The following is a 25,122-nucleotide window of genomic DNA, read 5'->3' on the forward strand; positions in this document are numbered from 1 at the left end:
CTCCCATGTTTCCAGCCCACAATCATACCTAGTTTGGGAGGGTCGGGCCCAGGCTCGAGAATGAGCATCTCTCCCAGTAAGAGAGGCGGCCGCCGCACGAAGGCAGCCAAAGGTGGGAACGAAAGGCTTTGGAAACATACCTAAGTCAGCATCAGGCAGGAGGCTGCCTCAGTGGGCATCTGCCCGCCTGCTGCCCCTGGCGAGGCTCACAGCTAAGAGGACAGCAGCCTTCACTGAGCCCGCAGAGCTCCTCTCTGCGACCGTCAAGCCCCGGAATCGGACACCTGAGCGGCACCTCTTGGCTTGCCCGGAGCTGGGGAGACGCCATGGCTCTGGGGCAGAGTTAGGAACTCACTCAGAAAGAGGTGCTGCCCTTCTGTTTAGTATCACCCTCCAATCAAATAATTCATCAAATTGGCATGCAGTCATATACTGTTTTCGGTCGTAGGAAAAACGGAGTAGGAGGTAAATTTGGGGGAAACCAATTTGCTGGTGGATTCAAGACAACTTCACAATATGCTGATGGCAGTTTAATTGTCTCTTCCTTTTCAAGTGCATTCAAGCTTTGCCATTTCTAATTAAGGCTTAAATGGAGAAACTATCATTTTGTAGCAACCTGAGATTTTTCAGTTCTAAAAAAAAACAAACACATTTTTTAAAAATCCCTCCCAAGTAACCAGCAGTCAGTATGATCATTATGGAAGAGAATTTAGATAGCAATATATTGACAATCAAGGGGGAGAGTAGCCAATTGCACTTAATGAAACGTCATCAGATCATTTCCATTTGAAATGGCTTGGAGTGAGTAAGCATTCAGATGTGAGCATTACCCTCAAATGTCCATCTTGGATTTGGGAATTTGGTTTGCCCACCGGAAGTTTGAGAAGATGAAGAGCCTAAATTCTGGGTTCCATAACTTTTCATCTGACAGCTGGCGGTGCCAAACCCCATCCCCAATTACCTAGGTCATCTTTAAGGTCAATGTCAGCATTGGTAGGATTGATTATGGCCTCCACCTCAAAGCCGGCTAAATTACTGATTTCACTGTGAATAAGGTTCAGCTGAAAAGAAAAGCATGAGGTGGGAAATAACAGGACAGCCGGGAAGTCACAGAGAAGTGAGCCTTGGGATACAGATGAAGGGCAGTGGGCACTCCGGGTGCGCTGGGCGCACAGGGGATGGGGAGTCGCTGGCTAACGAATCCGTTTCAAACAAGACTCGAGTGCTGCTCAGGGTGCTGGAAGGAAGCAAGCTGGGCTGAGGGGCCAGGACCTGCTGGGCGAGCTTGGGGCAAGAGGGAGGCCTAAGCCACGTGGACTGCGGGATCCACCGCCCTTTGAAGAAACAAAGGAGTGCAGCTATCAGGACCCAGAAGGAGAGTGCTTACGGCCGGGGTGGGTATACGTGACCTCCTCTCTGAGCCCCGGGATGCTACGCAAGTCCTAGCTGGTCTGGGAAAGCCCTAGCAGCCCTGCCATTCTCCTCCAAGTGGCCATGGGTTTTTAAGGCCGTCCCCCTGACCCTGCCTCCTGGCCAGCTGGCTCCCCTGCCCTGCTCAGAGGGGGCCAAGAGCGAGATGGTCTGCTGCTTAGTGACATCTAAATTTCCGTGCCTAGGAGTCAGGTAATGGTCGCAGTTCTGGTGACAGGCAGGAGGAGAAAGAGCGGCTCTCTAGCCAGGCGGTATCTCTTCAAGTGTTGCACTCTGTTGGGCCCCACTGGCTTGAGGATCTCCCCCAGTTTCAGGAGCAAGAAACCAACTGGCCTTTTTTGGAAGTGCCACTGAATGTCCTCCCTCCTCACAGTTATCCCGTTGCTATAGCAACCCACTGGCTGACAGGAGCCCTGAATTCTAGATTCAGCTGTCAAGAGGGGCAAGAGGAATTAGCCGGCCCAGAACTACGGTCCCAGGTCCTGGGTCCTACCCTTTCCCTTCCTGTTCTTAGGTACGAGTGCCTGCAGCTAAGTGCTCTCACGTGTGCTCTCCAAGATGCTTATCCTCCAGTGACACGAATTCCTAACAGCTGCAGCAAAGAGCAATGTCGAAGCAGCCCCCAGAGGAGTCGGTGCCTGGGACCAACTGGGATCCAGGCTGGAAGAGCTGCCTGCGGCCGCAGCGACCAACAGGACAGCCGCCCCTGTCCAGGCGCGCTCGGACGAGAGGGCCGTGTGCAGACACTTGGCAGGGAGGCTCTTGGCAGCCTGGGTCCAAGGCACTGCATTTCTGGGGCCAAATGTTTTGTTGAAAACAAAACCAAACAGAAAACCTGACACTCTATAAGCACCAGAAATATAAACTCACATTTCTCATTCCCAGAAGCACTCTGTAGATTCTCAAAAAAATGGACCCACTTAAACCAAAACTCATAAAATAAATCTGGTCATACGCTGGGCTGGGGAAAGACTTAGCCAGGCCCTGCCACAGGGCAGTGGGCTCCATTTCTACTTAGGGCTGGAAGGTGGAAGGGGAAGAAGTTTTCTCCATGGGGACTTCCTGGGGTGTGGTTCCCAGCACTGCAGGGTGGTTTAGGGACCACCAATATCCCCAAAGCTGGAGGAAGCCCACTGGGGGGACCTCACACAGCAGAGCTGTCCGCACTGCAGGCTCTGGTGCTGGGACAGAGGCAGAGAAGAGACCAGCATCGGGGCCAGGTTGCTGAGTGAGTGCTGCGTTCAGGGACAAGGGGTGTGGGTGGGCACAGACTGAAGGGGGAGGGGGCACTCCAGGAAGGCAAGTGAACGGTCAGGATTCAGGACAAGGTAAAGGGTTTGGTTATGATACCAGGTAAGTATTGCATCTTTGCATCTAACTTTAAGCAAATGCTGTTTATAAAAACTCAAATTAAGCTAAAACGCCCTGCCTCCCCCGCTCTAAATAAAACCCCACCCTAAAACCCTACACTATGAAGTAGCAAGAGGTTATTGAGGGAGGAAGGGAAAGGAGAAAAAAGGGAAAGCAACACTTGACTTGGGGTGGCATGGATGAGTATACTTTGAAGGAATCTATGAGTTCTCTTTCTTGTTTGTTAAAAATATACATGTTCAAATCCCTAAAATTCATGCTATTTTTTCCCCAACAGTATAGATGCTTCTGAAGCTATACTTGCAAGTGCCTCATTGGGAAACCAGCTATTTCCATGGGCTTGGATTCAGCTAGCAGAGAAGACCCCCGAAGACTGTCTCTGCGCCTGGGGAATGCGATCTCTGGAGAAACTGGGGGCGGGGGAGCTTTAGTGCTTTGCTGGAGCAAGGGAGTGGTTGCAAACAGAACAAACTCCTTGGAGAATTCCCGGTTCCCTCTGGACTCCTCACCTTCCTGACAAGAGGTGCCCCACTCTTGGAAGCCCAGAATGCTGCAGCACAGGGAGCCACTACCACCAGCCAGGAGAACTCCCGGCTAACCGAGTCCTGTCTCACTCTCCCCGGCATCGGACTCTGGCTTTTCCGACTATGTTCCGCCGTGCGCCAGGCTCAGCACAAGTCCTCAGGCTGAGGGCCTGAGCCGCAGAACAGTTTGCTGCGGTTAAACACATACAAGTATTTTTTGAAAACCACCTCTGGACTATGAAGCATGTGTTTGGGGCGGAGGGACTCTGTGTGTAAGTCTGGGAGAGGCACGGGTGGGAGGGGAGAGGACAAACTGCCACAGGCACTTTGAGAGACACAGGGGTAACCAGCTCGGCTTGGGCAGGCAGGCCAGGGGACAGAAGCCAACAGTGAAATGGTCAAGAACAAAGGCCACAGCTCCCCTGGACAGGAGAAGAAACCCCGTGAGCATGACATACAAATAGGCCATGTGTGCAGAGGTCTGACAAGGATCCTGCAGTCCTGTGGCTGCACACAAATCAGCCTGGTAGGACCAGGAAAGACAGGCAGTCCTAGGAAGTCCCAGCCCCTGCTCCCCCAGGGACCGTGCGGCTGTCTGCAGCACAGGGCAGGGGCAGAGGGGGGCAGGAAGCAAGATTTCCAGGCACCTGTGCATATTCTCATATTTAGTCTGATTCTCTGGGAGGCAGGAGGGTCACTGATGATTTCAGAATTTGCATAAGGTCACTGCTCCTTTGTCTTATCACTGGAAATGGTGGAAAAATCAGTTTTAACCCAAAGCATGAGGAACTTAAAATATCTGAAGATTGTTGGCCACAGAGTGACCAAAGGATACTGCCAGGTACAGAGCAGAAGGGGGTCCTACATGGCTGTGGAACTGGAAGAAGGGGACTTAGCCAAGTGTCCTGCAAGACCCTTCCACTTCTGGGCCCTGATTAATCTCAGCTACAGCCAGTGTCTCTGTCTTTTATGCCCCCATCTTCCCTCTAGTGGTTATATCCATGTCAGTCCTTGTTCTCTAATCATGAGTGAACTCATCTCTAGAAGCTCCTAGAAGGTGGAGCGTGGCCTGTCTCTTAGCCCTGAGTGCCACACGATGCCTGAGATGGTGCTCAGACAGAGCTGGACTTGAATGTCCAACACCCCAACAACTCTGAGGTGAAATGAACATCTCCCTTCTCTTAAAGTAGGGCTAATGGAAATGCCAGAGCTCAGGAACCGGGCCCTTGGCCTGGCTTGGACCTGAGGTGGCTCAGGGCCAACCTGGCCTCCTGGAAGGAAGGCTGGGCCCCTACCACTCACAGCAGGTCAGGAGGCAGCCTGCCAGTGACAGGGAAGGAGCCATGGCTTGGAACTACTAGACAGACATGTGGGCTGTGCCTTGACATGACCTATTTTTTTTTAACGTATTGTTTAAAAACTCAATTTTAGGAAATGAGAGTAATTGATAAACAGTATCTGACTGACATGTTGGATCTGGCCGTCATTGTCCAATTCTGGTGTGTCTCCTGGCCTCATGATGGACAAGGGAGGGAGAACACTGACCAGCCGTATTTCCTTGTGCTAGCCCTGTAAAATGTAACTCTTCCTGTCCCCAGAGTCCACTTCGACCAAGGCAGGGGGAAAGGGTGAGGTGCTCCATAAAACTGTTTGTAGCCCAATGGAGGGCCACGTCTTCTCCGTGGCCCACGCCTGCCCAGCCTCTGGGCTAAAGGGGCTCCTTTAACTGTGCTCTGCGTCCCACCCTGCACACGTCCCCAGCTTCAGTTCTCCCAAAGGCCTCAGGTCTGGTGGTGACATCTGGTGGGTCTCAGGCTAGAACCCATCACTCAAAGACAAGGACACAGGTGGCCACGGCTAGAGGCCCAGGTGCAGAGCCAGCCCTGTTGCTACGTCTCAGACACCAATCATCAGCCATGGCGCAGAACGAGGGCATCGACCCTTCCCTCCTCACTGCTGCTTTAATGTTCCCTCTCTCCTTACAGTGTTCCAGGCCCGGGAGTCGGCCGTGTGTGTCTGTGAGGCAGACAACCCACAGTACCCCCGCAGCCGACGGGGCTGCGGCTCCAACCCTGACAGTCTGGGGGGCGTGGAGACCCACTCATAGCCTCCTCACGCTGCCTTCCCTGCTCCCTCAAATAATGCTGACCCTACCAAGAAAGCCTTAAATCATTTGCTGCCACGGGCCCAGATTTATACAAGTACACACTGGAAGAATTTTCTTTGGCAATAAAACCACCAGGTTTTCAAATCCCCAAAAGGAAGCTGCGAATCTCTGTGGAAGCACAAAGCAAAAACATTCGGTGGATTCAGATTCACAGCATGTCTTCTTTTCGAAAGAAGTGAACACTGGGCAGAAGCAGAGTCGTGAGGACGCTTCCTCCCGAGACCTGATCAACAATAACGAGATCCCGGACTCCTGAGCCCCGGGCGGGCTTCCCCTGCGAGCAGCTTAGCAACCAGGCCTGGCAAGGCCGTGCGGGCTGCGGGATCACCTTTCCCTACCGTCGCGTGCTTGCAAGAGTCAAGCATCGGCTTCACCGTCACAGGTGGCAAGGCACGATTCAGAGAATCCCGGGTACTATCCCGTCTTCCTTCTCAGGCACCCTTTCTAGGACATTTCCAAAAATCTAAGTCAACACTATCATCTGGAAGAATGACATTTTAAAATGTGCTTTGCGAGAAAAGTCACGTCAGTTTTAGGGCTCTTGCCACTTTTGCTTTACATGCCGTGACTTTCACCCCATGGTAACAGCCAACCAAGGGCCGGAAAGTACTGCTTGCAAGTAATGCTCCCGGGGATCAGCACCTGCTGCGCGTCACCCCCCAGGGGCCCAGGGCTCCAGGAGGGGCTGCTGGCACCCTGCTTCCTGACTCGGGGCCCAGGCTGACCTGAAGGGCCGCCTTACTCCACAACGCCACTTTTGGTCCTGGATTTGGGGCTACCTCGTCCTGGCTATGCGACTCTCGGGTCATTAATCTGGAAGCACTCTTAACGCGGAGCACGGCCTCTCGGTGGCTTGGTGCCTGTTCTCCCCTGCTGACATCTAAGCGCGTGACGTGGGGAAGCAGGTGGGTGGTCCGCCTGGGTCTGCACTCAGCTCCCTCTCTGACAGCGGGCCACTTTACACTGGGTCCAGCTCAACCCGTCCTTTCAGACTCTCCCTTCCAAAGCCAGCACATCAGTACCGGGCACATGAGTGTCTGTCAAGTCACTGTCTTCCATTTTTCTGTTTCTTAAAGAACACTAAATGACGCCCCTGTAGGTTATTCTAGAGTATCGCTACTTCTCTAGAGCTTTCTGGTCTCCCCACCCCTGCATGGAGTACCGTCAGTACTCGCTGGTTTGTACTTTGTGGGACCATTACGCCTGGGGCTGCTGGTGCCGAGACCAGGCAGACCCCAGATGGCGGGGAAGAGGGCGCTGCTCGGTGCAGGGGAACTAGCCAGGTGTGTGCAGCCTGTGCCGCCTCCCTTCCAGGGCTCACGTGCAGCAGAGCTCGGACAGGACCCCAATCTCAGGATCAAGAAGGACATCCATCTGTACGTGGACCTTGGTGTGGCTGAGCGCGGCTACTCTCCAGGGAAGGGCGTGTGAGGAGTTCTGAGAGGAGGCTGGCTTTGGGGGGGCCGGCAGGAGGTAGCAAGAACCACACAGGGAAGGGAGAAGCCAGGGTCAGGGCACCCAAAGGTGGGGTGGAGGAAAGAGCGAGGGGCGGTGGGGACAGCAGGAGGGCCGGAGCTGCTCTACCTGCCCGGCAGGTTGCAAGCCCGGCGGACGGTCCGCACCGGGGATCAGAAGCACACTGGAGCTGCTCCCGAGCACAGGGGCGCTCACACTTGAAATCAAACCACAACAACCGGGACGACGCTTCCCATGAACACCCAGTATATGACCCAAAGGACATGTTAAAGGGTGTGAAAGTAGACCCAGGTGGTTGCCTTCACTGCTGAGTTGAAATTTTTAAAATAAATAAAAAATATCTTCAATGAAAACTTTCAAAACCCCCGACCTTAAGATGACAAGCGCTGCTGACTTTTTTTTTTTGTCCTTTGAAAAATGCATACAAAGTACAGATAATGGTTATAAAATGTTAGCTGCGATGGTTACTTGCTGGAACACAGGGTCCGGCACAGGAATGGCATCATGAGAGCCTGAGTGCAGTCAGGACGGGGAGGAGGGGGAGGGGAGAAGGAGCACTTGCAAGGCAGGAGCAGGAGGGCTGTGTCACTTGAGATGCGAAAGAAAATTGACAGTGAGGTTGTAAAAATGATGCAGCTTCAGAACCAAGTTGTTAGCCACAAAGCAATTTACACAGAAGGTCAAATTCACGCCTTTCATTTTCTTTCATGTAGGATTACAAAATTAAGAGAAATGGAATTCCCTCTTTCTCCACCCCCCCTTTTTTGGTGTTAATAGAGAAATATTAATTAACTCTCACTCTCAGGTCTTAAAAGCCTTTGCATCATTTTTATTTTCAACAAAAGTGAATCATCTTTTACGAAACCATGGCGTCCTGGCAAAGCGGCGTCACTGGGATGGCTGAAAATACAGTGCCCGCGGTTACAACAAACAAAAGATTGGCTTGAGGAGTCGAGAGGTGGCTCAGTGTACCCGTTACCTAAGGATGTTTAGACATGATCCCGCCCCCCAATCAGAGGCTCTGCCTGCAGGGCCCCCCGGAGCGAGCGGGCTGCCTGCTAGACCTTTCCTTTTCCAAGACCCAGCTTTGACTTTGGGCTGTTTTTCTGGCCGAGGCTACATGATGACCCGTTTAATCCCACATTAGCAGCTCCTTCTGCAGACTAACCCCAGGCTGTCCCGAACCACCCCCCCCAACACAGCAGGAGTGGCCTCCCCTCCTTTCAGCGCTATCTCCTCTTCCCACCCACCGAGACAGTCCCCCCCTCCCCTGCACTCCTGCCTCGGCCCTCCCTGAGGCCACCCCAAAAGCCCCGGCCGCCCACTCCTCCACCCACTGCCCCCAGCCCAGGAGCGGCCTCCAGGAACCCCCAGGCCTTCCTGCAGCAGAGGTGGCCTCCACCCATCCGTCCCAGGGCGCGAGCCGACCGAGGCCACGTGTCTGCCTACCTTCTGGCCGAGGAAGAGGCTCTTGGTGGAGAGGACCGTGAAGCCGTCCGCTGGCGTTCCCTCGGTGGTGCTGTCGGCACTGGCGGCCTTGCTGACTTCCCCCTGCTTCTTCTTGCACAAATACAAGAGTCACTGTGAGGCCCACACAGGCAGAGCACCAAGGAATCGGGGCTTTCTACCAGGGAGGTGGCTCCAGGGCCCCACCCGTCACCCTGGAGAAATGGGCAACTACCCACCCCCACTTTCCGGTGTTTCTCAACGTGGGAGCCGCAGGCTCTTTGAGGTCCGGGAGTCCCACCAAGAGTGTTAGCTGTAGTCTCATCACTTCGTAATCTCGAAATAGAGCTACTTAAAGGCAAACCTTTACTGTGGAGTGATAAACTCTAACAACTTTTCATAAAGTTAGACCAATTAAATGTCTCTTAATTAAGGGTCTTTGCTTTCTAGATGTCTGCACACTATTCAAGTGTGAGGGGAAAAAGCAAACTGTTCCCGATCATGAATTCTCAAAGAGCCAAATATCAGACCAAGGACCATAACCCTCCAACCTTCTCTAGCCGAGGACGTAAGACACTCCCCGACTGTCCTTCGAGAAAACCAGCCCTGGAGAAGGATCCCTATGGTGGCTGCTGGTGAGCCCCGCTGCCTCTGGGGACTCCCCGTCCTCCTGGTGGGCAGGGCTATCAGCGTGCTCCTGGGCTTCTTCCCCGTCCCAACCAGACTCAAGTATGTATACCCTGGGGTTCCCAAGAGCCCTGCAACATATGTTGTCCAGGTAGGTTTCATTAATTTCCAGAGCCTCCACTTTCGAATGGACTTTTCCTGCAACTGATCTGCCCTGAGTGATGTGCACCTGGGACAGAGGTCTCACGCCCCACCTCCTTGCACCACCAGCCTTGTCCCGCTTCCCCTGACTGGCATGGCACCCCCCACCCACCCCGGGAGTCGGGATACGGGGCTTTACCAGTCTTTCATGCATTTCTGTTAAGTAGGAGGGCCGTATGAGAAGCGGGTAACTTGGCTCATCTGGGGATGTCTACACTCAGATACGTCACAGACTGAGGGGAGTGGGAGCAACGGTAGTTTGGGTTTCGACACTCCACCTCCTCCCTTGCCCTGAGTTATTATCAAAAAGTACATCACTCTTGAGGGGATTCTCCAGTGTGAGCAAACCAAGCAAGCAGGGGGGTGAGAGGTATTCCAGATGGCCACGCCTTCCTAGAGGAAGGCTCTGGATCGCAACCTCAGGGCGAGGTTTGTGCCCGTACAGATGCCTGTTTAGGGACTCAGATTCAGTCACATGTTAACATGTTTGCTTACATTGGAAAATTATTCTAGTTTTATGGTCTGCTTTAACAAGAAGTGTTGCTTTAACATTTAAGTTCTATGGCCAACCTGGAACATTTTCTGTAAGTTAAATGAGCTAAATCTGAAGCTAGAAGGTTTGGATATTAATGCTAATACAAAAAGCATTTTATCAAGAAACAGGGCATTAGCAAAGATATGTTAAAATGATCACTATTATGGTTTTCCTAATTCTTTCAGTATACCAGATTTGACAAGTGAAAGAGAACCCAACAGTGAAAGGTATAACGTACAGTTACGTGCTAAGTCTTACTAAGCCTTTTTTGATATACTTTCCAGAAAACAAGAAAGGGAAAGACTGGGTGACAAATCCTTTCACTACTCAGATGTTTCTAATTCTGTGCTTTCAACAAAATGGGAGAAATACCCAATTGACTTAACAGATGAGAGGTCATTAAAGGACAGCTTGACGGACTTCATAGTAACGTACCAACGCCAGTTTCTTAGTTGTGACCAATGTACCGGGGTGATGGAAGACATTACAATGGGGAAACTGGTGAGGGGTACTGAGGAACTCTGTACGTTCTCTGTAACTTTTCTGTCAATCGAAAACAATTGTAAAATAAAACATATTAAAACGAATTGATGACAGATTACTAGGTGACTGTTGGCACTTAACTCGAGTTCAGAGGACTGAGTGATGTCACTTTAACAAAATCCTTTCCATTCCCACTTTTGTGTGTGTGTGTGTGTGTGTGTGTGTGTGTGTGTGTGTGCGCGTGCGTGAGAACAAGACATTCCTGGTACTTACACCTGTAAATATACAGATACAGGATGCTGAACCTGTTTTTAGCAATAAGTCTCTATCTTAAGAACTTGAGTTAATTGTAAAAACTATATCTCCATCTATCCCATACAGTTCCAAGAATACTTTTTCCTTAATAGTTAATAAATTTGTAAAATATTTATTGGTTTGATCAACTGCATGTTAATAAGTGTGATAACTATCCAATCCTGTAGAATCCGCATTTAGTGCCTTTATGATCACAAGAAATTTTTTCAAGAAAACTTAAAATTATATACATTATTTTTGTTGTGAAGATCAACACAATACTACCACCAGCATTAAATGTGTGGCATTAGGATAAAATTCTGTGGGACAAGTGAAAGGGACATACGGGCTCAAGGAGAAAAGTAATGTAAATTTTCCACCTATTAAAAAAGAGCTTGTCTACATACTTTTAAAATGATGGTGGTATTCCAAATCAGCACAGTATTTTGATTTCTTTGGATACATTTAAATGAGTGATAAAACAGTTTTTATATATCAAAAAATACATCCTACACAGATTTTTATTTATTATCAGAAGTTTAGCTGTCAAATTTTAAATGTGTGAGATACAAAGATTTTCAAATTGTTGTTCTGCAAGCAGAAAAAGTTTGAGAATCACTGCTCCACCCCAGTGAACACCATGCATACAGGAGGTGTTCAGTAAATGCTTGGGAATAGGATGCAGTTGATAAGTAAATAAGGATTTAGTGCTTATGCCCAAAAATACTTGGGTTTTTGTGTTTTTGTTTGTTTGGTGGTGGTGGTGGTTGTTTTTTGTTGTTGTTGTTTGGTTGGTTGGTTTTTTTTTTAGAGGTAAAAAGGCCTTAACTGACAGATTTCAAGCATTCAAGAAACGGAGCTAGCTCTATTGGGAGGAGGGGACCGTGACAGCTTCCCTGTGTCCCTGGTATGAGTCAGGAGCTGCCTATAAAGCCAAGTTTTAAGGCTGAGCCTGTAATGATTAATACTGGTGATGCCAGCAGTGATTCGTTTGCTCATGGCCTCCTCCATTAAAGCCGTTGCCCACATTGTACACTGGTACGACCACTATGAAAAACAGTATGAAGTTCCTCAAACATTTAAAAGTAGAATCCATATGATCCAGCAGTTCCATTTCTGGGAATATAACCAAAGGAAATAAAAACACTATGTCCAAGAGGTCACAGCCAACACAAAGAAACAACCTAAGTGTCCACAGCCAGATGAATGGATAAAGAACTGTGGAAACATTCAGCCATAAAAAATAAGGAAATCCTGACAGGAAACCCAGAGAGTTCCAAAAAAGATGAGCCCAAAGAGACCTACAGGCAAGACACATTATAATTAAAATGTCAAAAGTTAAAGACAAGGAGAGAATCTTAAAAGTGGCAAGAGAAAAACAACTTGTTACGTACAAGGGAACCCCCATTAGACTATCAGCAGATTCTTCAGCAGAAATTTGCAGGCCACAAGAGAGTGGCACAATATATTCAAAGTACCGAAAGTAAAAAACTTCCAACCAGGAATACTCTACCTGGCAAAAGTGTCCTTTGAAATTGAGAGATAAATAATTTTCCAGAGATGCAAAAAGCCAAAAGAGTTCACCACAACTAAACTGGCCATACTAGAAATGTGAAGGGGACTTAAGCCAAAAAGAAAGGGTGCTATTTAGTAATAGGAAAACATATGAAAGTGTAACTCTCACTAGCAAAGGTAAGTATATACTAAAAGTAGGGACTTAATCCCTTATAAGGCTAATACGAAGTTTAAAAGACAATGTTGGAATAACAATTAGTACAATAATTAGTTAAGGGTCACGTGAGATTAAAAGACATCATGTGTGACACCAATAACATGAAGTGTAAGGAGGATAAAAATGCAGAGTTTTAGAATGTATTCAAACTTACATTATCAACTTGAAACAGATTGTGAATAGTTGTTATTTATCAGCCTCATGGTAAACACAAAGCAAAAGCCTACAGTAGATACTACACAAAAGATAAAGACACCATTAAAGACAACCACCAAATCACAAAGGCAGAGAGCAAGAGAAGAAAGGAACAGAAGAATTACAGAACAGCCAGAAAACAATTCACAAAATGACAGGTACATACCTGTCAATAATTACTTTAAATGTGAATGGGCTAAATTCTCCAATCAAAAGACATACAACGACTGAATGGATAAAAACACAAGACTCATTGATAGGCTGCCTACAAGAGACACAGTTCACAAGTAAGGACAAGACACAAAGTGAAGTGGTAGAAAAAGATTTTTCATGCAAAAGGAAACCAAGAGAAAGCAGGGGTAGCTACAGTTATATCAGACAAAATATTCTTTAAAATAAAGACTACAATAACAGATACTAAAGGGTATTACATAATGATAAATGTGTCAAACCCACAAGAGAATATCTATATATACTCTATAAATATTGTAAACACTTATGCACCCAATCTAGGATCACATAAATATATAAAGCAAACACGAAAAGACCTAAAGGGAGAAACGGACAGCAATACATTAATAATAGGGGACATCATACCCCCACCTTCATCAATAGATAGATCAAGCAGACAGAAAATCAATGAAGACTGGCCTTAAATGACATGAGACCAAGTGGATTTAACAGATATATTCAGAACATTTCACCCAAAAGTAACACAGTACACATTTCTTTCATACCCACATGGAACATTCTGTAGGACAGGTCATATTTTAGGCCACAAAACAGGTCTTAATAAATTTAAGAAAACTGAAATCATATCAATCATCTTTTTTGATCATAGTGCCAAGAAACTAGAAAACAATTATGAGGGAAAAAACTGGAAAATTCAAATATGTGGAGATTAAACTACACACTATTCAACAACCAATGGGTCTAAAGAAGAAATCAAAAGAGAAATCAAGAAATACCCTGAGACATTTATGGAACATAAGAAGTAGGAAGATCGGTAGGAGATGAAAGGGAAGAAGAAAGGGGGGGTAAACAGAAGGGGGAAAGAACCATGAGAGACTATGGACTCTGGGAAACAAACTGAGGGCTTCGGGAGGGAGGGCTGGGATAGGCTGGTGATGGGTATTAAGGAGGGCACGTATTGCATGGTGCACTGGATGTTATACGCAACTAATGAATCATCGAACTTTACATCAAAAACTGGGGATGTACTGTATGGTGACTAACATAATAGAATAAAAAATATTATTAAAAAAAATAAATAAATCTTTAAAAAGAAAGAAAGAAATACCCTGAGACAAATGGAAATACAACACACCAAAACTTATGAGATGCAGCAAAAGCAGTTCTAAGAGGAATGTTTACAGCAATACAGGCCTACTTCAAAAAACAGGAGAAATCTCAAACGCCTAACATCAAAAGAAACCAGGAAAGAAAAAAAAAGGGAACAAATGAAGCCCTAAGTTAGTAGTAAGAACGAAATAATACAGATCAGAGTGGAAACAAACTAAAAACAGAAAAGATCAATAAATCTAAGAGCTAGCCCTTTGAAAAGATAAACCTCTGGCTAGACTCACCAAGAAAAAAACCCCCAGAGGATTCAAATAAATAAAATCAGAAATGAAAAAGATGTTACAACTGACACCACAGAAATACAAAGAACTGTAAGAGACTACTATGAAAAATTATATGCCCCCCAAAAATGGACAACCTAGAAGAAAGGGACAAAATCCTAGCAACACACAACCTACCGAGACTGAATCCTGAAGAAAAATAAAAATCTCAACAGATGGATTACTAGTAAAGGGATAGAATCAGTAATCAAAACCTCACAACAAACAAAAGTCCAGGACCAGAAGGTTTCACTGATTAGTTCTACCAAACATTTAAAGAAGAATTAATACCAATCCTTCTTAAATTATTCCAAAATATAAAAGAGGAGGACACTTCCAAACTCAATTTACAGGCCAGCATTATCCTGATACCAAAACTAGACAAGGATGCCATAAGAAAAGTAAATTACACGCCAATATCCCTTGTTAACACAGATGCAAGACCCTCAACAAAATACTAACAAACTGAATTCAACAGTACATTAAAAGAATCATATACCATGATCAAGTGGGCTTTATTCTGGGGATGTAAGCGTGGTTTAATATCCATCAGAGTGATACACCATAGTAACAAATGACGGATAAAAAGCATATGATCACCTCAACAAATGCAGAAAAAGCATCTGACAAAATTCAACATCCATTTATGATAAAAAGCTGTCAAAAACTGGGTACAGAAGGAACATACCTATCTATACATAATAAAGTCCATAAGTACCAAGCCAAAAGCTAACATCATATTCATTAGTGAAAAGCTCAAAGCGTTTCCTCTAAGATCAGGAACAAGACAGCAATGCCCATTCTTGCCACTTTTATTCAATATACTATTATATAAGTCCTAGCCAGAGCAATTAGGCAAGAAAAATAAATACAAGGCATCAAAATCAGAAGGGAAGTAAAGCGGTCACTATTTGCAAATAGCATGATATTATATATATAAAACCCTAAAGACTCCACCAAAAACCTGTTAGAATAAATGGATTCAATAAAGTTGCAGGATACCAGATTAATATACAGGATTCTGTTGCATTTGTATATGCTAATAACAAATTATCAGAAAGAGAAATTAAGAAAACAATCCCATTGACAATGGCATCAAAGAAATAAAATACTTAGGAATTTAACCAAAAAGGCAAAAAACTATATGCTGAAAACTCTGTATTGTACACTGAAAACTATAATATATTAATGAAAGAAATTGAAGAAGACACAAATGGAGAGAGATTCTGTGCTTATGGATTGGAAGGATTAAAATTGTTAAAATGTCTGTACCAACCAAAGCAATCTACAGATTTAATACAACCTCTATCAAAATTCCAATGGCATTTCTCAGGGAAACAGAACAATCCTAAGATTTATATAAAATCACAAGACTCTGAAAGCCAAAGCAATCTTTGCAAAAAAACAAAAGAGAAGGCATCATGCTCCCTGATTTCAAATTATATTACAAAGATCAGTAATCAAAACAGTATGGTATCAACATGAAAACAGACATAGACCAATGGGACAGAACAGAGAGCCCAGAAAAAACCCGCATATATATTACTAGTTCATGTCAAAAGAGTTAAGAATATACAAAAGGGGAAAGATCAGTCTCTTCCATTAAACTGTGTTGGGAAAATGGGACAGCCGTATGCAAAAGAATGAAGCTGTACCAACATTATACATCTTACACAAAAATTAACTCAAAATGGAGAAAACATGTGAATATAAGTCCTGAATCAAGAAACTCCTAGGAAACAGAGGGCAAGCTCCTTGTTATTGGTCTTGGTGATGATTTTTTTGGATATGGGATCACAGGCAAAGGCAACCAAAGCAAGATCAACAGTGGGACTACACCAAATGGAAAAGATTGTGCAGAGCAAAGGAACCATCAACAAAACGAAAAGTCAACCTTTAGAGAAATTTGCAAATCATCTACAGACAGTCCCTGACGTCCAATGGTTTGACTTTGAATTTTTCAGCTTTACAATGGTACAAAAGCAATACACGTTCAGTAGAAACCATACCTCGAATTTAAATTTTGATTTTTTTCCTAGGATAGCGACGTGCTATACTCTCCAGGGGTGCTAGGCAACAAGAGCTAGCCGCAGCGCCCCGTCAGCCACACAGTCATAAGGGTACATGACGAATACACTTACAAAACCATCCTGTACCTATGGAACCATCCTGTTTTTCACTTTCAGTACAGTATTCAATAAATAACTTGAAATATTCCACACTTTCTTATAAAATAGGCTTTTGTGTGAGAAGGATTTTGTCCAACTGTAAGCAAATTAGTGTTCTGAGCACATGTGCAGTAGGCTAGGCTAAGCTATGATGTTTGGTAGGTTAGGTGTGTCAGACGCATTTTGAACTTTTAATGGGTTTACCAGGATGCAACCCCGTCAAAAGTCAAAGAAGCTCTGTATCTGATAAGGGGTTAATATCCAAACTATATAAAGAACTCCTACAACTCAATAGCAAAAGGAAAAAAAAAATTTGATTAAAAAGTGGCCAGAGACCTAAATGTGAGGCCTGAAACCATAAAAATTGTAGAAGAGAACACAGGCAGTAACTTCTTTGACATCAGCCATAGCAACTTCTTCCTATATGTCTCCTGAGGCAAGGGAGACAAAAGCAAAAATAGATGATTGGGACTACACCAAAATAAAAAGCTTCTGCAGAGGGAAGGAAATAATTCACAAAACTAAAACTAACCTATGGAATGGGAGAAGATATTTGCAAATGACACATCTGATAAAGGGTTAGCTTCCAAAATATATAAAGAACTTAATAAACTCAACACCCAAAAAACAAATAATTAAAAATGGGCAGAAGATGTGAACAGACATTTTTCTATAAAAGACATACAGATCCCCAACAGACACATGAAAAGATGCTCATCACCACTGATCATCAGGGAAATGCAAATCAAAACCACAACGAATTATCACCTCACACCTGTCAAAATGGCAAAAATCAACAGCACAAGGAACAAAAGGTGTTGGTGAGGAAGGGGGGAAGGGGGAGCCCTCTTACACTGTTGGTGGGAATGCAAACTGGTGCAGCCACTGTGGAAAACAGTATGGGGTTCCTCAGAAAGTTAAAAATGGAACTACTCTGTGATGCAGCAGTCACACTGCTAGGTATTTACCCAAAGGATAGAAAATACTAATTAAAAGGGATACATGTACCATGACGTTTAAAGCGGCATTATCTACAATAGCCCAATTACGGAAACAGCCCAAGTGTCCGCTGAATGATGAACTGATAAAGAAGACGTAGTGCATATACACAATGGATTAATACTCAACCATAAAAAAGAACCAAGTTTTGCCGTTGGCAACAACTTGGATAGAGCTAGGAATATTATGCTTAGCGAGACAGGTCAGTCAGAGAAAGAAAAATACCATATGATTTCACGCATAGGTGAAATGTACGAAACAAAAGAGCAAACGGGAAAAAAGAGAGGGAGGCAAACCAAGAACCAGTGTCTCAGCTCTGCAGAACAAGTGGATGGTTACCAGAGGGAAGATGGGTGAGGGAATGGGTCAAACAGGTGATGGGGATTAAAGAGGGTGCTCGTCACGAGCACCGGGTATTGTACGGAAGTGCTGAATCACTACAGCGGACACGGGAAACTAACATTATGCTGTACGTTAAGTAACTGGAATTTAAATAAAAACTTTAAAAAGTGGTCAGATTCTGAGTAGACATTTTTCCAAAGAGGACATACCGATGGCAAACAAATATATGGAAAGGTGCCTCACATCACCAACCATCAGGTAAATGCGATTCCAGAGCATCATGAGACATCACCTCACAGCTGTTAGGTTATTATCGAAAAGACAGGAAATAAGAGGTGTTGGTGAGGACATGGAGAAAGGGAGACTCCCTGTGTACTGTTGGTGGGAATGTAAATTGGTGCGGCCACCATGGGATACAGTGTGGAGGTTCCTCAGAAAATTAAAAACAGAACTACCATATGACCCACCAATTTTTACTTCTGAAGAACACAAAAACACTAACTCAAAAAGATATATGTACCCCCATGTTTACTAGAGCATTATCTGTAATAGCCACGTCATGGAAAGAACCTAAGTACCCATCAATGGAAACATAAAGAAAATATGATAATTTAATGAAGAGATTTATATATTACATATATGAACATGTTTTATATTCTAATATATGTCCTTACATATATAATATGTCCTATTATAATTATATGTCTTATTATACATATCTCCTAAATCATTTTATGTATACATATACACATACATTTATATAAAACACAATGTTACTAAACCATAAAAAAGAAGGATGTGACCTTAAGGTATTATACTAAGTGAAATACATCACAGAGAAAGACAAATAACTGTATGTTCTCACTTATAGGTAGAATCATAAAAAAGAAAGAAAAAAAGCCCAGTTGCTAGATACAGAGAACAGACTGACAGTTGACAGAGGCAGGGGCTGAGGGTGGGAGGCAGGTGAGATGGGTGAAGGAGGTCAAAAGCTACAAACTTTCAGTTATAAAAGAAAGAAGTCCTGAGGGGGTAATATGAAGCCTGGTGACTAGAGTCAGTAATATTGTATTGCCTATTTGAAAGTAGCTAACAAAGTCGACCTTACAAGTTCTCATCCTAAGAAAAGTAACTCGGTAATTACGTACAGTGATAGAGGCTAACTGGACATACTGTGGCCATCATTCACAATATATATACAAATATCAAATCGTCACGTGGTACACCTGAAAGGACTGTAATGTTAAATGCCAATTCTCTCTCAATAAAAAAGAAATTCAAATCCATAATATAAAAAGAAGTACTGTACGTCATTTAAAATAGATAGCCAATCCTAATTTTTAAAACTGCACAAGCACTAGCACAAAAGGAATTACGCAAAGGGCCAAAATTGGTTTGAGCACACGCTAAAGCTAACTGGTCATCGAGACGATGCACAGCCAGCAGAATGGTTAAAATTCAGTTCTCAGATTAGCCTGCCTCGGCAAGAATGTAGCACTGGAATTCCCATTTGCTGCATTGGGACTACATACTTTTACCCCCACTCGGGAAAACTATTTGGCACTCTCTGCTAAAGCTGAACATATAAATACCCTGTGATACCACGATTCCACTTAAAGGTATTCTCCCAAGACAATACAACATGTGCGCACCAAAAGGCATGTACTTTTGGAGCAGGAATCTTGGTGGGAGCCTCAAATTGGAAACAAATATCTCCAGAGCAGAATGGATAACCACGTGGTGGTAAATTCCGACCATGAGATGCACAGACTCGGTGCTGTCTGCTACATACAATAACCTAAATGAATCAAACACAATGTTAAGACAAAAATAAAAATATATGCACCCCAATGAAGTGTACTATGAAGACAAAAAAAGGTCCCTTAACTTGCTCGAATTCCATCTAAAGCCCTATACCTCATTTTTTATTTATAGTTGTGTATTTGTGGGAGACTTGGATGTCAGCGGTCAGAAAGTACTAACTTCACCTAGAGTTCCAGTCCGAGCTAGTGATGTGGGAAGACCCTGAACTCACCTCCACCACAGACACCCCACATCTGCCCCTATTGATACAGCAATTCCTTCTGAAGAACTGAGGGCTGACTGAACAGCTTCTACACAACAAAAGATAAAGAGACCACATAGAGAATAATAGCAGAAGAGACGAAGACATGATCATGAAGGGAACCCCCACCCTTGCTGCTGCATACTGCAGGAGGGAGGAACAGTAGTGCGGCACTGGGAGCAGATTTCTCTGCCGTGGGGCACAGGGAAAAAATAGCCTTGGTTTAAAAGAGCAGCTAGAATATAAAAGATCCAGCCCTAGAACTCCACTAAATGGCAGGGTTGCTGCTGAAATTCTCTCCAGGTCAGAGGAACTGGTTAGTGCCATGGTTTCCATTTCCCCTACACCTTGGTAGCATGGGTGGATGGGAGGGAGCAGGGTCCCAGTGCCCTACATCCAATATCCTTGATGAACAAAGATTAAAAAAAAATCCTCAACAAAATATTACCAAACTGCATTCAAGAATACATGAGAAAGATCATTCACTGGGTGCCTGGGTAGCTCAGTCGTTAAGCGTCTGCCTTCGGCTCGGGTCATGATCCCAGCAGTCCGTTTCTCCCTCTACCCCTCACCCCTGCTCCTGCTCTCTCTCTCATGCTGTCTCTCAAATAAAATCTTAAAAAAAAAAAAAAAAATCACTCACCATGACCGAATGGGATTTATTCTGGGGATGCAAGGATGGTTCAATCTTTGCAAATCAAGCAACATGATACACCACATCAACACAATGAAGGATAAATATACTATGACCAAGAGGATCAAAAGATTAAAAAAAAAAACATGTGACAAAATTCAACATCTATTCATGATAAAAACTCTCAATAAAGAGGGTTTCATGAATAGACATTTTTCCAAGGATGACATACAGTTGCTCAACATCACTCATCATCAGGGAAATGCAAATCAAAACCACAGTGACTTATCACCTCACACCTACCAAAACGGCTGAAATCAAAAGAATAAGAAATAACAAGTGTTGGGGAGGAGGTGGAGAAAAAAGAACCCTTGTGCACTGCTGGTGGGAATGTAAACTGGTGCGGCCACTATGCAAAACAATATGCGTGTTCCTCAAAATTTAAAAATACAGTTACCATATGGTCCAGTAATCCACTTGTTATATCTCCAAAGAAACAGAACACGCTAATTGGGAAAGATATATGCACTCCTATGTTTATTGCAGTATTATGTATAGTACCCAAGACAGAGAAGCAACCCAAGTGTCCATCCACAGATGAATGCATAAAGAAGTGGCATACGCATATATTATTCACATGCACACACAAAGGAATATTGCTCAGTGATATAAAAGGATGAGATCTTGCCGTATGCAACAACGAGGAGAGACCCAGAGCATATTATGCTAAGTGAAATAAGTCAGAGAAGATAAATACCGTATGGTATCACTTACACATGCCATCTAAAAATCAAAAGAGATGAATGAAACAAAAAGTAGAAACAGAATCATAAATACAGAGCACATGAGGCTGCCAGAGGAGAGGTGGGTGGCATGGTGGGCAAAATGGGTGAAGAGGCGTGGGAGGTACAGGCTTCTAGTTACAGAATAAGTCACAAGGATAAAACGTACAGCACAGGGAATAAAATCAATGGCGTTATAATATGGTTGCGCGGTGACAGACGGTAAAGACAGTGGGGGGTGAGCACAGTGAAACATACAAAGACAAACAGCTACATTGTACACCCTGAAACTAACATTGTAGGTCATTTACACTTTTTAAAAAAAATACTACAAAAAAAGATACAAACTTCCAGTTATGAGATAAAGAAGTACAGGGGCTGTAACGCACAGCACGCCAACTAGAGTTAACAGTGCTGCACGGTATAGCTGAAAGTTATTAAGAGAGTAAGTCCTAAGAGTTCTCATCACAAAGACAAACGAACGCTTTTTTTGTATCTACATGAGACAATATCGCCTGAACTCACTGTGGTAACCATTCCACAGCTGATGTAAGTCAAGTCCTCATGCTGCATACCTTAAATGTAGGTAGTGCTGTATGTCAGGCATATCTCGATAAAACTGGAAAACAGCGCTAGAGAGGATAAGAGGTGGAAACTTTGAGCAGAATAGGTACCATGAATGCACAAATACAGTGAGAGTCCAGGATGTGATATTAAGAAAAAAAATGTTTTTAAGCTGTTGCTCCACTTGGCCTACAACAGATGGCTGTCAGCCCTGCACCTACCGAGGTGCTTCTGCCAAGGCGAGTAAGTGGTCTGTGGTCACAGGACACACAAGGGACATGATGTGCGGGCTCTGAAATTCTGCATACGATTTCTGGTTCTACTAGTGCTGAAATCTAGAGCACACTGCTTAACTTCTCTCTGCCTTTGATTCCTTGTGGGAAAAATGAGTCTAAGGTGGGAGATCTGATAAAACACTGGCCTTGAGAGAAAGCTGCCAAGCCCTGTCTGTGTAGGACAAGCCATTCCTTCCCGGTTCTCTCCAGTCCAGCTATTTGGCAAACACCCCGAGTCTCTTCCGTGCGAGGTTCCCGGCCCACGACAGGGTAGTTGAGGTGCCCTGTGAGAGGTCCCTACGTTCAGATCACAGTAACCGTTCCGTAAGTTTTACATCAAGCCTGTAGTCAGGGATCAATTCCCTTCCCAGCCTTTTGGATTCAAATGCCACTTTCTTTTATGAAATGGTGAGAGTAGGCGGTAGATTTTTTTCAGAACCTGGCAGGAGGGGAAAAAGCTAGCAAGCAATAGTCTTTGTCAGTTTCCAAAATGACTGACTTTGGGGAATTTAATAATGTTCTACAAATCCTAAAGCCCCCATGTATTGTACCTGCACCCAGCTTCTATTCGGTCAGAGTCAGGGGGAGACCTATTTAAGAACATGTGCGGGCTGAGTGTCCAAAAAGCCTTACGTGAACTCATCAACCCAAGGTGACCTATTCCCTGTCTCCTTCACCCTGATGTCGGACCTGCTGGGAAGCTTAAAAGGCCAGCAAAATTTTGCAAGGATGGCAGCTTCTCACAAGAACCAATGTCTTTCTTTGGCACCCTTGACTCCAACATTCACCACTCAATTTCCAGTTTAAATATTTCTCAAAAAAGAAACAGGTGCTCTACCAAATTCATCGTGGGCTTTCCGACAGGCAGTGAGCAAGTGTATCGTCATGATTCAGGGGGTGATTTCCACACGGGGGTGGAGTTCAGTGGGGGTGGCAGTGTGGGTTTATGTTTGCGGAGTCCTAGGTGAGACTGCATCACTGTATTGTACACCTGAGACTAACAGAACTCTGTATGTTAACTAACTTGAACTAAAATAAAAACTTAAAAAAAAAAAAAGGAAACAAATCAGAAAAATCCTAATTGAGAGTATTTTTTAATCCAGACTTTTGGCAAAAACGGTCTTGGAGATGCCTTAAAGGTTGCCCTATGGCTCTCAGTAAACATTCCGACAAGGGGTCTTAACCTGGAGGACTTAAGCATAAATGGCTTCCTTTGAATCTTCAGTATTTTATGCGGGTGAAAACCTTCTGTAATGGCCCTGCTCCCCCTCAGTAGATCAAAGCTCAGCGAGCGCCCACGGAGCGCAAGGGCCTGCGCTCACCGCTGCGCCCTCACAGCAAGAGTAACGGGGAGCACGTGCAGGCTCGGTGAGTACCGATCAAACTGAAGGCATCTTCTTTCAACAACTTTGGTGTTAACCGCTAAAAGGAGGAGGCAGAGTTGGACACTTCTGGCTGGGAGAAGATGCTCTGCAGGCGAACAACAGCCATGAGAACTCGGTCTGCCCCAGCAAGTTCCCGCTGGGGACTTGGTCCTACAGACCCATGAGCACAGACACCCACGCACACTCAGGGTCCCTGTGGCACTTGGTGGCTGGAATGCTCAGAACTGCCAGTTCATTCGCAGAGCACTGGTGAGAATGGCTTTGCACACTACCCAGGGCACCAGAACCACCCAGGGGAATATGCAAGAACTGCTCTGTGTTCAGAGCCGCCCAAGAACAAGGGAGTGAGAGCAAGAGCCAAGGTGTGTGCCAGGCACTGTTGTGAGGACTTGACAGCACGCTCTCCTAAGCCACCCGCGCACCCTGTGTTCGAGCTCACTTCACAGACGAGGAAACGGAGACGCCAGGGAAATTAAGTCACTTCCTAAGGTCACACGACCAGGACGTGGCAGAATTTGAACACAAAGCCAAGTGCACTGGCACCCTTCACTGCTGCGGCACCCTGGCCAAACGGCGGGTAACGTCGTTTATACGTTCTTATATTTAAAGGCAGGGACAATGAGGAGGGCTTTACGGATTGCTATGCTTTCACGCATAGACGTTCTGAAAGGTACATTCACACTCATTACAGGGACTGCTCTGGGAGGCAGGGGGGCCGTGCTGAGAATTCTTACAGCACCCTCCTTTGTGCCATCCCCACCCTGACACATACTACCTGGTCAGAAACACGGTGCACGTGTTCGGTCGCTGAAATGTGAGGCTGGAAGGGACGCCATCATTTTAGGGGAGGGGGTAAACTGAGGCACAGACTCGCCTGAGGCCACCCACCAAGTAGGAAGGAGGAGCCCCAAGGCACCGTGAGGGCCCTGGACTCCCAGCCCCAGTGGGTTCTGGTTCCATGATAGCTGACTCAGCTGTCACAACTGGAGACTTTCAAAACCTCCCAATTACATCGAATTGGGGGGAAAATTATGATTTGGAATTCAAGTGTTGACACTTGAAAAATACCAACTCCCTTTTACTCCAAGTGCTTTAGCATGTTACTAAGGCTTTTTCCGCATGTCTCTGGAAAGCTTATTTTCAGAACATTCCACTTAAACCTGGAGATGCAGGTTCTCTGCTGTTTCTGGGAGCTGACACCACAATTTACATTAAACAAATGTTTTGAAAATTAGCTGTTCACGGTTCCAATTTCAGCTTCCCCCAGAGTTTAATGTTAGCCAAATACTGGTACAGTAAGCAGACAATGTGTTTTATTGTGTGGAAGAAAAACAGACCACCATAACAGACTTCCTGCTTTTGTAATCAAGGGGAAAGCTGAGTGTTTGAGTGATTATTGGCATATGGTTATTAGAAACAGTGAGTTCCAAATATAGCTACTAGAACTAAAGAGACACACACACACACACACCCTTCATTTCCAGTCCAAAAAGAAACAGCATTCCTAGTGCTTGGTAAAGTGGGAGGGCCAGAAAGCTGTCAGGCAATAACTACTAGGGGCAGTTCAGGGGTGACGGGAGCAGGGTTCAGCCCAGGGTTGCTGAGGCACACAGTTAGAGGGGCTGCTCTGACGTCAACGAGCAGAAGGTCTGTGTGAACAAGGGCCACGCTTGGGCCACAGCTGGACAAACGCTACGCCAAGCACCAAGGGCCCTGCTCTGTGGGCAGCCAGCTCCCCAGGGCCGTGATCCAGAGACGATGGACTTGGCATCTTCAGCCTCTAGCATTCAGAAAGGCTTGCACA

General features: G+C 45.2%; 1 protein-coding gene across 4 annotated transcripts in view; it reads right to left on the bottom strand.

The window, feature by feature from the left end:
• The window catches only part of LOC113261754 (core histone macro-H2A.1), a 76,650-nt gene that overhangs the window by 17,385 nt on the left and 34,143 nt on the right, over positions 1–25,122 (bottom strand). The window contains exons 5-6 of one of the 4 annotated variants that reach the window (XM_026508023.4): positions 8,419–8,529; positions 962–1,061 (exon numbers count right to left, since the gene is read on the bottom strand). In XM_026508023.4, coding sequence (XP_026363808.1) covers positions 962–1,061; positions 8,419–8,529 — 211 coding nt within the window. The remainder of the gene's footprint in view (positions 1–961; positions 1,062–8,418; positions 8,530–25,122) is intronic. The other 3 variants (XM_026508024.4, XM_026508025.4, XM_026508026.4) reach the window with 3 other exon arrangements.

Source organism: Ursus arctos, unplaced genomic scaffold (assembly GCF_023065955.2).
Source record: "Ursus arctos isolate Adak ecotype North America unplaced genomic scaffold, UrsArc2.0 scaffold_5, whole genome shotgun sequence".
Lineage (NCBI taxonomy): Eukaryota > Metazoa > Chordata > Mammalia > Carnivora > Ursidae > Ursus > Ursus arctos.